General features: G+C 33.7%; 1 protein-coding gene across 3 annotated transcripts; it reads right to left on the reverse strand.

Moving 5' to 3' along the window:
- Positions 1-252: 252 nt before the first annotated feature.
- On the reverse strand, positions 253-5952 carry PAP23 (purple acid phosphatase 23). Of its 3 annotated transcripts, none has more exons than XR_016025927.1 (8): positions 4542-5952; positions 4255-4446; positions 3593-3929; positions 2285-2502; positions 1995-2185; positions 1241-1522; positions 847-937; positions 253-630 (listed from the first exon to the last, which is right to left on the reverse strand). XR_016025927.1 is itself a non-coding variant. In XM_018120312.2 (8 exons), exons 1-8 carry the CDS (start codon positions 4801-4803, stop codon positions 520-522), a joined length of 1722 nt encoding a protein of 573 aa, XP_017975801.2. In that variant the 5' UTR covers positions 4804-5602; the 3' UTR covers positions 253-519. The 3 variants fall into 3 exon arrangements, 2 of the variants coding, with proteins under 2 accessions (XP_017975801.2, XP_088661842.1); XM_018120312.2 differs by having other exon boundaries at positions 847-975; positions 4542-5602; XM_088805716.1 differs by lacking the exon at positions 3593-3929 and having other exon boundaries at positions 847-975; positions 4230-4446; positions 4542-5604.
- Positions 5953-15756: the final 9804 nt, after the last annotated feature.

Genomic DNA, 15756 nt, shown 5'->3' on the forward strand with positions numbered 1-15756 from the left:
AGGACTTGAAGGACTCAAGTGATTGTAGCACAGACGAGAAAAATGCTCTGCCAAGTAAAATTGGTATCATGACAAATTCTCTTGACTGAAACCAAGCTATGTTCAATATGGAAGTACTACAAATATTACAATGAAACTCCGAGCAGCATATTTGCCTGACTTCATTTTGTTTTGGAGATGATTAGTTTATCAAACCTCCCTCTCAACTATTAGCTCTCCGATTATTTAAATTCATTAGCCTTTAAACTGAGATTTTGGCTTAAAACCTTGCTGTGGTATTTTTTGCACTACAAGTCTAGAACAACATCACGCAGGACTTGCAAGCATGATGAAAGTACTGCTCCTACAATCTTCATGATCCTGAATTGAAAGAGTTACAGTCGTAAGAAGCATTAAGCAATGACCTGAAAATGTAACTAATAATTGTTGTATGGTTCCTCCAGTGACCTGGTCTTCAACCAGTGAACTTTGTAATCTTCTGGCACCTCTCTTACCAAGCTATAATCACTATAACAATTGTCAACAGAAAGCAATGATAACTATGAAGAACAATGGCAGAAACCATGCCCATTTTGCAGATACGGCTGCACTTTCTTTTACTTGCGCTCCTTGTTGAGTCTCATTGGACCCCTGTCATGAGGGGGACAGAGAAAAGGAAAAAGGATTACTAATAGCATCTTACTGAATAACAAAATTGTGTTATGCCAAAAAGGTTCAGAATCTGATATGACAACATATAGTGATGCATAAGCATTGCTTTTTTAAGAAAACTTCAATCCTTTTGCCACAAGAAAAATAAAATAATGAATTGAATAGTAGTTCTCTGATGTTGAAGTGGAAAATCACTTTTAAGGATGTAGAGGGAGAGCACAATTCAGGCTGTCGCACAATATATATTTGATCACCAGAACTTTCCTCCTTATAGATATCCTGATTTCTGTGCCAAGTCCACAATGCATATGTTGAATTCAGAACCTGCATCGAGAAACCAAAGATCTAGAAAATAATATGGAAATAATGGATTTCTAACAGTTCAAGATCCCATTTAATACATCTCTAGGTACAATGGATTAATCTCTTAACAAAAAAAATCTTGGTCATGTAGTCAATCTATCACAGAAAACCATGGAGTAATTCCAATTTAACCTTATTACGCTTGTCTTTAGGGGAACGACTGCGTGGCAGCTGACAAATATGGAATCTAGAGTAAAAATGCTAATGAAAAGAAGATAATTTAGACCTCAAGTATTCCATGTCCAAAGCTGCTTTCTCTAAATGCACTCCACTCTGGTTGCCTGTCCCAACAAAACTTGCCTTTAGCAGGACCAGAAGAGAAATTCAAATGACACACACCTCCAAACTCTGGTATATTATCTCCTTCTGAGGGGCACTTTCCAGGGTCATCTGCATGATCAACATCAACTTTCTCAATGTTCCCACCGTCTCCAACTGTTATGTAGACAGGTCCACATGAATGTAATGTATAATTATATACTCTGTTCATCCTCTCATAAGCATGAACCTAAAATAGAAATAAAAATATCACATCGAATCAATACAGGGGGAAATTTTGTTTTAAAAATAATCTTATTAAGAATTAATTCAGCTATCTATTTATCTGCTCAATGCATATTCAATTACGAAGCATTTCAGTCCTTAGTCATGTCTGGACATACAAGACTAATCACCCTTGCACTTATCCGTACAAGGTTAAAAAATGAATGACATAGGCAGTGGAAATCCAAAATGCAAAGTGAGTCTTATTTTTACGATTTACTTAACTTTTAGTGTCAACATGATAGTTCAGTTGGCATCAATATGTCCTCTTTAAAAGTTTAATCAGCCTTAACTGTAGTTGCATGTTCTGCTGTGAATAGTTGTGCCATAACAAAATTAGACAGGATCTTCAGTTATCAAGATGATGGAGGTGATATCAAGTGAAAATTTTCTCTCATTGCATTTGAGCAGTCTAGAATTTGTTTACTCCAACTTACATGACCAGAAAAAATGATATCAACTCCGTATTGATACAAAAGTTCTTCCATTTCCAGCCTCATGCATTCAAATTCCTGATAGTGTGAGGAGTAACTATTATACCATGGTGGATGCATTGCTGCTACTAGCCATGGGGTTACCATTCGATCTACTTTATGTAGCTCTTCCTTTAGCCAAGCATACTGAGCTCCTAGAATTGAGATAAGAAATTGTTCCATGTTATATCAAAGTCTGCAATGAAAAGCATAGACTTTACAGCCAAATATGAAAGAAAGCGTATTGTTCTCACCTGTACTATTATAGTCAACATATGCCCCCAGCATAATGAAATGTACCCCTCCAGCATCAAAAGAGTAATAAAAGTTAGTCTTAGAGCCAGACTCCTCAGCTGGAACTGCAAACCTTGTCAAATATGATTTGAAAGTGATCCCAGCTACTTGAGGTTCAATTTCGTGGTTGCCTTCAATGACCATCATAGGAACTCTTGAGATCAACGGCTTCATGAACCTGAGCTTGGAATTGGCTTAGTTAATAGAAAAGCAGCTGTAAGTTGAATGGCTACTGAGGCATATATGCATTCATGCTGTAATAGTTTGTACACCTTAATGTGGATATTTTACTTTCAAGTGGCCTCTAATTTAAGCCAGATGCATTCTGACCCTTCTATGGCATTAAAACATCGAATCTGATTGGATGGTTAAAGACATGAACCACAGCAATCAAAGGAAAAAATTGAAAGTAAAGGAACTTTTACAAGTAAATGAACGTGAACATAGAATAGAAATCCTTACAGAAAGAGAAGTGTGTCATGAAAACTCAGTCCATTCTAACACTTAGATTTAAAGTAGAATATGTATAGTCAGTTTAGGCCAAGACTCTGGCAGTTATGTTATCTTGACTGTACCAACTTGATGGTTCCAAGTCATTCGAGGTCTTGATATGCAATTTGAGATTGCCGGCGCTGTGCAAAAATCTTCAATGCCAGGCAACAGTTAAACAACTGAAACATAAAGGTGACTGCAAGAATCCTTTAGGAAAGGAAAAAGCTATTGCCTTAGTCAAAGGTATTCACCCTGCCTTTCTCAGAACTAGATATATGCGGATAATGGGCTAAACCAATCACAGATCAGATACAAGCATATAGATTAAATCTTAATGATTTCTGCAATATAGGGAGAGATATCTTGGAAAAAAAGGAAATTTTCCTAGAGGGAAGTATAGGCCACGTTCAAAGAATGGTCAAGGTATGTTTGAAGCACTGAGCTGTTCTATATTGCAGCATTCAAGGTTTACAAGCTACTGTCACAAAAAAGACAAAAAATTTCTCTGAATGTAAAACTTGTTAAGTCCATCCATTATGCATATTAAAGACATTGCTTTCAAGAGCAGAACCAATGCGGATAGCAAGGCCATGATAAGTTAAATCATATGGAATGCTTGATTACTCTATACCAGAGAAAGCAAGGAAAAGGTAAAACTGAATGCACATAATTTGACCAACTTGAGGCAGTATGTTTGAGAATTTTGAATGCTCAATAAGTTCTGATCATGACAGTCTGCACAAGGAGGCATACAATGCAAGTTAAAGGCAGATTACCTTCCCCATCCATCCCAGCGAGGTTGATAAGTCTCTCTAATTGGTGCATCTGGAAAAGCACATGAAAAGCATGGAACTCCTTTCCCACCAGTTGTAAGGTACTGATTTGCATAGGTCAAGTCTCCAACCATTAAGATCAATGAGGGATCATTCTTAGTCAGATGATCAATAGTTGTTGATGAATTGCTGGTTAGACCTAAATCTCCTATAAGTGCTATTCTACGAGGATAGGAATTTGGACCAGGTAATAATAAAGTTTCAAAGACATGTTCATCACTCATAGCTGGAAGAGAGCTATCTCCACACTTATAGTAATACTTTGTTCCTGGTTCCAGACCTGCAGATCAAAATGTCTGATTACTTATTCCTTTGCCAGGATTAGATCGATACCAATATTAAGTTCTCCATCAACAACTTCTGTTCTTTATGAAAACCACAGTAAACATGAAAGAGATTGTTATTTTATCTTCAATTGAATAAGTGGATATTTTATCTTCAAATTTATATAATTGAATATGTCAAAAGGTAGAAGACCTCAAAAGTTACAGAGTTCAACAAAGTGAATTGGATGGACTATTCCTAAAGCCTAAATTCAATTTATCACAGAAACAACAACAAAACAGTAAAGAAACTATACCCGATCAACGGGATAATCTTGTTACCATCAATTATCACATGGTGAATGATGCCGGAGGTATAATTCAAGAGCCCTTCAAATGGGTACAATTGGCTATAAACAGTTGCATTTCCTGTCTTTTTGCTTGTATATTTTCCACTCTCTTTCCCATACCAAACCTCACTGGCAACTGATGTAGGATCAAGCGTAGTCACATTGGAACCAATCTGTGCATCCCCTAAACCGAACAAACCGACCAAACATATCAACAACCAAAACAAGAACACAGAACAAATAAAAAAAAAAAACAGAAAGAACCACAAAGAAAAGTACCTGTAACCCAAGAAACCCACATTGAAGTCGGTGTGGATAAAGCAAGAGCTATTTGTTCTGGAAACATTGAGGTGACATTCTTCTTGAGCCTCGGATCATCCATCGGTATGTCATCACTGCCTTGACGTAAAGACGGATCGAAACGGATAGTTACAGGATCAAATGGACCTTCTAACGTTGTTGGTATGTCTTTCCCAGTAACAACCACCTTTGTTATGATCAAGAAAAAAGTAACAAGAATGCACAGTTTACAGTCCTCCATTAACTTCCTCTGTTCTCTCTGTTTTTCTTTCTGCTGTTGATTTTTTGTATCAATGATGTGCCGTCAAAATCGTTAGAAGACTAGCTGGGTCATCATGAAAGTGAATCGGAAGAGCAGAAAGTTTTGGTGTTGCATCAGTTTGCTAAGTTACCTTCGTACCAGTGTTAGGGATAAGGGAATATGCCATTTCTTTGGCCTTTTGCCCTCCTAAATGATCGATCGATTTAAACTAAGGTAATCTATTTTTATATATTTATCATGGTCAACACAAATGGTTCTCTCCCATTGGCAAGAAGGTTATTTTGATTTATAAAAAAATTGTAATTAATGTTTTTTCTTTGAATTTGTTGAAAATAATACATAAAATGAAAAACCCTTAGAATTTGATATCATTTTCAAGGTTGTCTTGATGGTTAATCATCCTAGTGATATGATCATTAAGATCTAGTGATTGTATATTGCAATGTTTAGTGTAATATTATTTATCACCAGTGATTTTAAATCGTTATGTTTGATGTTGTTTAAAAAATTTATTAAATATAAAAAATTTAAAATTATTTTATTATTAACTAGAGTTGCTACCTCACTTGCTAACTTGAGCGATGATTGCACAAAGGTGGCTCAAGATAAGCCCAATGATCAATATGGTATCCACAGCATATAAAAGTTCAATGTACCACTTCAATTATAAAATCTTTAACAGTATTCTCAATTAACTAATGCTGGTGAGGACTCAGGTATCTTAAAACCCGAAAAGGTAAATGTTTCAAACTAAATAACAGTCTTGAAAATAAAACAATTGGTTATATATGAATCTACTAAATACTATTAATTTAGGGTTTTTATAATCAAATTGAACTGATTTTTGGATTTTTTTGAATTGAATTGAACTGATTTTAAAATTTCTTAAATTGGATCGAATCAGGTTTAGGGTTTTTAAATCAAATTTATTGATTTTAGGGTTTTTCGAATTGATTTTTTAAATGAGTTTAGGGTTTTTTAGATTGAGTGGAATCTAAAATTTGTTCAACCGGTTTGAGTGTTTTTGGTTTATCCATTGAATTTTAGTTTTATAGAAAAATGAGTTTGGCGACTAATAAATAAAACACCAACAAAAAATTTAAATCTTAAAATTGTAATTAAATTTTATTGAAATAACTAAAAAAGCTTACAAAAGTATCAAAAAAATGAAAGACAGTAACAATAGAAACAGTGAATAGAATTAAAAACACAAAAGAAAAATGGAGATATGGAATGACGAAAGGCATAAAAAATTTGAAAATCTCAACTATTTATTGAAATAAACAAAAGCAGAAAAAAAGAAAATGAAAACGAATTAAAAACACAAACCGACAGAAAAAGGAGATGCACAATTTTATTTTAACAATTTTTGAAATTTTATTTTAAAAGTCACCAACAACAAACTGATTAGCAGCAAAGTAAAACTTGTATATTTTCACACTCTTTCATCTGTGAATGTATTTTATACCAAACAAATATTTCAGACAAGAAACGGGACATCGAACGGCAACAACTAATTAAATCGGGTGGACCGAAAACCAAACCTCCAATGGATTCAAGAGTGGGTCGGGTTATGAAAAACATTAGTAATTATAGTTGCAAAGTCTGCCTCAAAAAAGTTGACAACAGACCTGAATTGCCTTCAAAACGAAGCAACATGTCTGCTAAATTGCCAAAAGACGACGGTGTGGTGTTATTGCCTAAGGCCCATGCCTAGCCTTGCACGGATACATAACAAAGCAGTTTTTTCGATTTTGGATTGACTGCCTGACTTCTTCCTTGCAACTGGAATCACTGGCAACACCAAATTAACACAGCTACCTTTGCTAGTTGCTCCCCTTGTCCCTTGCTGGATATGGATGGAATTGCCTTTTTCTTCTTTTTTTTTTTTTTTAAATGAATTTGTTGCTCATTTTCTTTCTCTTGAGAATGATCATTGGGCCAACCTACCATTCATTCATAAGAACAAATCAGGTTCTGAATTATGCAAAGGTCCGGAAGATTCGGCCTAGAAGAAGTGTCCCAATAAGGCTAAACCTTTAAGAAATGGGCCTCCCTTTCCCTGCCTCCAGTTTCAGTCTCATTTTTTAAAGCCCAATTCCACGTTTATAACTCTCCTATTAAAAAAAAAAAGCACATTTATAATTCATATTTCTTGAATTTTTTTTGTTTAAATAAAAATGTTCATAAACAAGAACCATAACATGTTTAAATTTCATTATATACTATTTTTTTCCTCTCAAAATAATGGGTTATATTAAATGATTCGAAATTAGAAGAGAGGAGACAAAAATAAAGATAAGATTTGTAAATAATACAAAATATTTTATACGTCTTGTTCACACTGTTTGGACTAAACTAATTAGTTATGAACTGCATGAAAAGCATTATAATTTGGAGTGATTATAATTCCAACCTAGAGCCTCTAAATAGACAACTTTTGTCTCAAAAAGTATTACCAGGTGTCGTAACATGCGAGTCCAAAAACCCGACCACTAGATGCGATGCGAAAATTCTAAAAATTAAAAAAAAACTAAGAGTCGCCATCAATCTTTTTTACTAGATGCGATTGGCCACCTATTGATTCGATTCTAATCGATGAAGCCTTAAATTAATTTTAAGCCCACCAAAAAGAATCATAAACTGGTCTACGTTTTTCTAGATCTAAGTTCGGGAGTACGGTTACGCTAGGGGAAGGATTAGCACCCCGAAACGCCCGTTTCATAAATAGTACCATTTTAGATTATCCTATTAAGCTTTAATTTTTAATTTCACTATATTTTTTTAGTTATTATTCTCTTATTTTATCTCCTATTCAACCTAAAATGGAATGCAAATATGAGGCAAAATGAAATGCATGGTATGAGATGAAAAATGTCAGACGAATAACCTTTTATTGAGGACGTTCTCTTGGATCCGCCCATCATAGTGGTCGGATCCGGAGCGTTCTCTCACTAAAGGAATTATCCGAGAAATTCACTTTCTCAAATTCGACGAATAAATCTCATCATCGGGGTTATCGTACGTTTTTCTTTAAAAAATAATGTTTTCGTGAATAATGAACCTAATACGAGTGAAAGCCTTTTATTAAAGATGTTTCTCGAGCCCTTCCATCATACTAGTGGGATCCGGGGACACCTTTTCACCTAGGGAACTTTTCGAGGAATACCAGCCTTCGCAAGATTCTCAGAAGATCCCATCATCGGAGCTTAAACTCGAAAACAGAAATATTTATATGCACTGATATGCATGATGCAATATATATATGCTATGCTAATGCAATTATCTATTTTTTCATTTATTATTATGTAATTATTATTTTATTTTACTTTATATATTTTTTATTCTTCTATATTTTTTATTTTATATTTTTTTTATTTTTTCCTAACTCATTTTTTATTCTTATTTTACTTATATAAATTCACTTAATTATGTATTTTATGATTATGTCTAACATTTTAATTCTTCCTACATTTCACATTCTTTCTTAACCATATTCTAAGTCTAACTATATACTCCCTTTTCTATGTGTATATTAAATAAATCCATTCATATCACTAAATGCTTACTTTTCCATGTACAATGTCCCTCTAAACCTATTTACTATATTATTATTTTTTAATTAAATGTTCATTTATTTTCCTACATATTTTTATTCTTGGATCTATTTTTATAACTAAATAATCTTTCTACCTAATTTTGCTATTTTCATACAATTGCACATATATTTTATATATTTTCTTATCTATTCCAATCTCTCTCTTTTCTTCACATTTTTACATTTTTAAACATCTCTATTATTATTATTATTATTATTTTTACTTACATATTTTTTTTAAAAATTTTTTAATGATTTTCTTCCCTAATATATTTTAAAATTCATTCTACAACATTAATATACCTTATTTATATTATTTTACTATCCTAAACATAAAGCTACATTAAAAATTTTCTAACTTAAACAATCAACACAAATACTACAATCATAACCCAATAAAACAATGATCCAAAACTTACCCCAAAGCTTTAGCCCAACCCGGCTCAAGATGGATCGGACTGATCCAAAAAGCTTGTAAGCCTGCTTCAAGAATTTAGCCTCCTAGTGCCCAAAACGATGCCGTTTCACATGCCCCAGCTCTTAACTATTTAAGCTTCATTTTCTTCCTTTCTTCCCATTTTCTCCTTTTTGTCTCTCTCTCTAGAACCCAAACTCTCTCCTTTCTCTCTACCAAGTCGCCGGCCAACCCCAAAACAGGACTCTCCTTGCCGCTCGACGTCGCCGACGTGACTCACCTTCCAAACCCAAGCTCTAACACTCCCCAAAACTGACGGTAGCTAGCCCCAAGCCTGTAGCGTCGTCGGTACCCCCTTTTTCTCTTTCTTGTGCTGGTAGATCCCAGATCGGTTGCCCCAAATGACCGACCTTCTTTCTATGACCGACAGGCAGCAACCCAAGCTCACCCAAGCTCTCAACTCCTCTCAGCTTCATGCCGACGTCGCTCCCCAAAGGTCGGCTTTCCCCAACCGACGGGGTCGCCCAAATCGGCTTCCTCTTCTCCTAATCCGGCAACAAATAACCCACCATCGACGATACAAAGAGGTCCCCCTTACCTCCGATTTGAACCACCCAAAGCTCAAATCCAACTTTCACAGCTAGCGGCACCAAAACAAAGCCTTCATTTTCTTCTTTTCTCTTTGTGAACCTTTTTTAGTACTTTTTTTTTGGTATATTTTTTGATTTATGGATTGTGGTTGTTTTTGGCTGTTAGAAGAGTAGAGAAAAAATTTTGTTGTGGTATTCGGCTGCTAGGGACTAGGGTTTTTTTTTTTATTGCTTATTTTTTGGCTTGCAGGTTGTGACTCCCTGGGGTGAGTGCTACAGTGCCCCTTTTATACTGGGTTGAAGGGCGCACGCTCCCACTACCCTGCCAGACGCGAATTTTTTGCTTCTGGCAGAGTGAGGGTGGTGGCTGGCAGGGTGCGTCCGCACCCTGCTAGTCGCACCTCTCTCTCCTTTTTTCCTCTTTTTTTTTTTTAAAATTAATACAATTTTTTTCTTTTTTTACAGTGTCTACACTAGGTTCAAAAGGTTACCTCAAAAACTTCAAAAGCTAATTAGTAACATGATTATACAGTTCAACCAGATGGAAAATTACAAAAACTCTTCATGACAAGGGTCCTTTACAATACTTTTTCCACACATTAGATGCAATTAATCATCATTGTACGTATAAAAGAATCATAGATGATAGAAAAGTAAAGTACAAAAATGATAAAACTTCATTAAACGTGGATATTAAGTAGTTATCAAGTTAAAAAATAATTATAAAAAACGTAGTATTAATATTTCCTTAATAGTAGTTATACTTCAAATTCAAACATTTTTTTGCATAATTATATAAAGAGGCAACCAAGCAAATTCATTATTTGGCACCAACTACATGCAATAGTTCTCTATGGGGGAACAAATTCATGAGTGGCTAAGAAAAAAAGGAAATAAGGTACGTTAATGGTGAGCCAACAATGAAAGGCCAATGGGACTTGTGCTTTGTAATTTTTTTCTTTTTTTTTCAATCTTTTGAGTGCACATGCAGCCATGTGAGCAGATCCTTTGTGGGCCTATACCAATTCCTTTATTTAATATTCAAATCGATCAATATTTTTTTGCAAGGCATAATCTTGTGGACCTTATGTTAACAGCCAATTATATCCAATATGAACAAGAAGGAAATACTGACATAATTGATTCCATGTATATGTACATATAAAACATACACATGCAGACACGAACATGATTCTTTTTGGCTGTAATTGATTCCATTGCTCGCATGCGTACATGCAGAAAGAGCTTTGAGAGAGAAAGAAATAATCAGATGATTGGGGAATGTCATTATTTTTTTTAGCTTAATTTGTTGTTTTTCTTAGTTTCCTTTTTGTTGTTGGGGAATTCATGGCCATTGACCTGATGATTATATATATAGATTAAGTAAATGGGTTTGATAAGACTGTTGTTTCTATGATTTATTTGATGAGAAAACTTTTGTCCTATGGTATGCCGAATAAAAAAGAGAAACTTATCCAAAATGTTGGGTTGCTGAAAATTTCAGCAAAATTTCCATGATTTCGCACGAACTGTTTGAAGAATTATAATGTGCAGTGTAAACCCTTGAATCTAGGCTCCTCAAGCATGTGCATATGTGTATGAGTATGACACTTTCCTCCGCCTTTTTGGCTAAGATCCAGTTCATTTTTGCACAATGTTGTCCCTAATCAATTTTCCGTGTCATATATTCTTAAGTCTAGTCCTTCATTTCAGTATGTTTGGATTATATTATATGATTATGTGGCTATCAACGAGTGGCTAAATTTTGGAATATATCAACATTTTACGCTAAAAGATTGCGAAAGAGTCTAAGTTGTTGATGAGACATGTTCGTTGATGGACAAAACCATGTAGGGAGGAGGCATCTAGACCATACTTTAAGGACAAGATTACTGCTGAAATACACATAGAAAGGGGCTGATTATTTTCTTACTTCACAGGTAGAGGCAGGTAGAAAATAAAGGACTACAAGGCTAATTAATAATTTGCATATTTTACTACTTTCAAACATAACCTAAAGCTGAAATTCTGTACTGTGTCACTGCAATTTCACAGCAATTTCAGAGAAGGTTCAAAGCAGAAGAACATAAAATGTACAAGGTTGTCTTTGAAGAACACTTCTGATTTCCTATGTACTTACCATAAGAATAAAAAATACACGAGAGAAAACTATATCTACCACATGTTTGCCATGTGCAGTTTTTAACTATTTATTGCAAGAATTTTTGTGAATTGATTTGGAATCTGTTGACTTTGTGGAGAATTTTTGCACTACCGAGATGTCTAGATTTCAAACTAGGAACATTAATTGTAACTATGTTATCTCTTCTGTTATAGATGGTTTAATTAGAGTTGGCAATCATATTATGTAGATGCCAAAGGGCTTAATCAATGACATGAATGTACCAGGGATGTATATCAGGATCCGATCATATGCGTATCAAATTTTCAATGACAGAATAAAGTTATCCAATGCAAGTGGCTGGTAACATGGGGTGTCAGGACTGGCAGAAATCTCTGATCATTTGACCCAATTTTGCGTATCAAAATTTGCAATCCAGTCTTGGCACCTGTTGTTTTGTACTTTTGGTTTCTAATCATAAGCAGATTCCAATAAGATATGCCCTGGAGATGCTACCAGATATGTCTATATAACTAGAATTTTGTTACTAACTGCAAATCTTTATTGCTTTGTTTGGACTTGTTTTTTGGGGGGTGGGGTTCTGTAATTGATGGGATGTGGATCATTTTGTTTATTGACCCATTAAAAAAAAAACTGAGGATATTTGGGTGGAAATTAAAAAAAATGAAGTTGACTCTGAGGTGCATGATGAATTCAATGATTATTACCTGTAAGGAAGTCTTCAAGGTGATAAATATTTGTGTCTTGTTTTTTTTTGTTGACAAATTTAGATTATTATAAAATGACAAAATATTCATAATCCAATGGGAGAATTGTAACTACACTTTCAAGAGAAAGGCTTGATTTTAATTTGCTTCACTTCAACCTCCAATTTTGATCAGGGTTTCCATGCATTGTTTCTTCTCCAATTTACAAGCTTTAATTAGGTTCAATAAACATCAAAAATTGGAAGTCTATACTTAGAAAAGATCTTAAAACTTTTGACATTTGAAAGATAATTTTTCCAAATAGATTGGGAGAACTTGATGAGAATAAATTGTCTAATATCAATTCATACATATCTCAGACTGCAAAATCTGTTTATTTGTTGATGGAAAAACATTGAAATTAAAGAAAGATTATCATCTTAAAATAGCCATTTAAAATTCCAAATTAAGTTTTGGAATGAGTTTTCCATTTAAAAGGTTGGTTTGGTAAATGAAATAAATCAATGATTATTTTGCCATATATAATTAACAAAGCTTTGGTCTGATGGTTGCATCATTAGCTTGAGGGCTTTTTTTTTTCCACCTTGGGTAGAAAGAGCTAGTGGGATTGGATATGGTATAGTACCATATTGTGAAATTTGCGGTTGTAAATTGATTTATATATTTATCTTTGAGCTCCAACCCCAAATATCAAATGCTTTCATTTTCATTGACGTATAACTTTTCTTTTTTTGTTCTCTTTTGCTCACAAAAGTTTCAAGATCCAATCAATAATTTACCTTGATACTGCTTATTTCATCTCATATATATTGGGAATTATTTGCTCAGAGAAATTAGGAAGTACTGGAAAGAAGAAAGAACCAATGTATTAGCCTCCCAATTCAGGCCAAACTTTTGGCTGTCTAGCACTGCTCAATTCAAAATCTTCTCAACAGTAATCAAGGTCCCTAACCATGTAGTCAAGCAAGTACATACCCTTCCCTACAACCACAAATTAAATATAAATAAATGAATTAAAAAAAATAAAAGAAGCCGGACGTTCCTCACAAAAAGTGAGACACAGACAGTGCAAATGGATTTATTACATTGGAAGGCTTTATTACAGTGAAAGTTAAAGGAAGATCAGAGGCTTTATTTGGGTTAAAACCAAATAATGACATGGTTGACGGTGAACAAAAAGCAAATCCCAGGTGGCCATTTCTTTTTCTTACCTTTTTTTAAGTTTTTTAAATAATCAAATTTTCTAAATCATATATGGAGTACTTAAAGATAACACATTAGACTTTAAATTACAGAAAAGTGCAAAAGTAGAATGTGGCATATCACTACTACTGGATAGTAAGCATATGTTCAATAATTATAACCAATGATTTATAGTTTAGTCACCTGTCTAAGCTTTTGGAGCCCCCTTTCTTTATTTTGTTGATTGATTGATTCTTTACCTGTAATGCTGTCTTGCTGCATTGTGCATCAGGTTACATGATAAGAGATACCTTTATCCACTTTATTTGGATGTCTAAATTTGAATTTGATACTTGAACATTTTTTTCTTATTTTTAAGGAATCACCTTATTACAAAGGCATTGAAAAGTTTTCTTTTTATTTATTTTTTTAATGAGAAGAGGCTGAAATTATTGCTTAAATCTAAAACTGTTATCCAAATCAGAATGGGATTTAGAGTAAGCCATGATCCCCTCTTTCTTTTCTTTTGATTATATATGGTTGGTGGAAACAAAAGATGAAGTATTACCAGAATCTTGGGTTGATAGAGAAAGGGGATTTAGACCCATGTGAGTGTGGGGTTAATTACAATGGAATTATATTAGGGCGGACAAATCACCAGTTGGATAGCAAAATCAATCAATCTTGAAATATATATATGCATGTCAAATTCAGTCCAGCTGGTTTGGGGAATAATTGCGGCTTTTGGCATATCAAAACTGGTTAGGAAGATATTAAGCTGCAGAGCTGGACCTATGATCCTCTCTGCTTAGCCTTTAATTCTTTGTAACAATTTGGGTCACATTCAACCTCATCATCACCAGTTTTCTTTCCTTTTTTTATTACTATTCTTCTCAATTTCCAAGCTAGGTAATAAGAAGGGCTTGAGTTAGAAGGTTGTAATCATAATCTCGCTTGCATAAAAGTCCATGACATAAAGCAATTGAACTGGATCCAGACCATGAGTCTTAAATTTCACATTTTCTTTTCCTTTTTTCCAATTCCCCCCAAGGCTTTTGCAAATAAATAAATATATAAATATATAAGGGGACAAATTATGAAAATTTTGTTGAGGTTTTATTACTTGAATAATGAAAAGCGATTGATGGTGTTAGTTTGTATGAAGCAACCCCAACTATCAAATCGGCCAATATATCTTTAACAAAAAGAGATAAGACCATTCCAACTATTTCTTTCCATTTTCTAAGCAAACAATCAAACTGTTTGATCAGCCAATAAAATGTTTGAAACAAAAGCTGACTATTGGGTCTCTTCATTCTTCTTCAAGGTACCAATGAATAACAACCAACTAAATAGGATTAACGCCAGAAGCTGGGAACTAGTTAATGAATTTGGAGTTCATACAAAGACATCTATATTAGTTCAATGTCCTTTTTTAAAGGACAAGAAATCGTTAATGGGTAAAAACTTAGCCTCCAAAGTTTAAGATGCCATTACCACACTACAGTCCATTATTTGGTATTGCTATGAAAGAAGCGTTTGATCACAAATCACAAAAAAAAATTGACACCTAATGAGTCTTAATTGCGATGATTTTGATCTTAATAGCAAACACAAGTTTCTTATAAGATCATAATATCTTATCGCAGTTGTAACTAAGTTGTTTACTTGCTCATTGCTCCAAATAGGTGCAATAGTTTTAAAATAAAATCAAATAGACAACTTATTGAATGATGATGTGATATGTTGATAAAATTTGATAATATGATTATGTAATATTTTCACTAAGCACATTAACGTCATGTCGTAGTATATAATTATAAAATGATAAGTGATATTTTGATTAATGACAATTGATTAATGCTGATCATAAAAACCTATTTAACCTAAACTAAAAATATATAGACATAATTGAACGTAATAAAAAAATAAAAATTTAATTATTTTTTTTAATAATTCAAAATTTTTTTAAATATTGTAATGCCAATACTATTTGAATCTAAACTGCCTGTAACTGTAACTGAACTGCTTATACCTTTAAAACAAATACATTATATTCTGATATATTCTTTTATGCAAAATGCTTTGTTGATTAATTTAATGGGTGGGGTACTCTTAATGCCTTAATGTGTGCCTGTAAATCACACAAAAGATTGGTCCTCCCCCTTTACCTCCTTAATCATAGACATTAAAAGGAATCCTCAACCCCCACCTTCTAACAAAAAATAATAATAATTATTTGTAAAAAGAATGACATAAACAAAACCCTTTTTTGCTCTCTTGTTTTTGTGGATAAG

The sequence above is a fragment of the Theobroma cacao genome, chromosome 4 (genome assembly GCF_053813885.1).
Source record: "Theobroma cacao isolate CCN51 chromosome 4, ASM5381388v1, whole genome shotgun sequence".
NCBI lineage: Eukaryota > Viridiplantae > Streptophyta > Magnoliopsida > Malvales > Malvaceae > Theobroma > Theobroma cacao.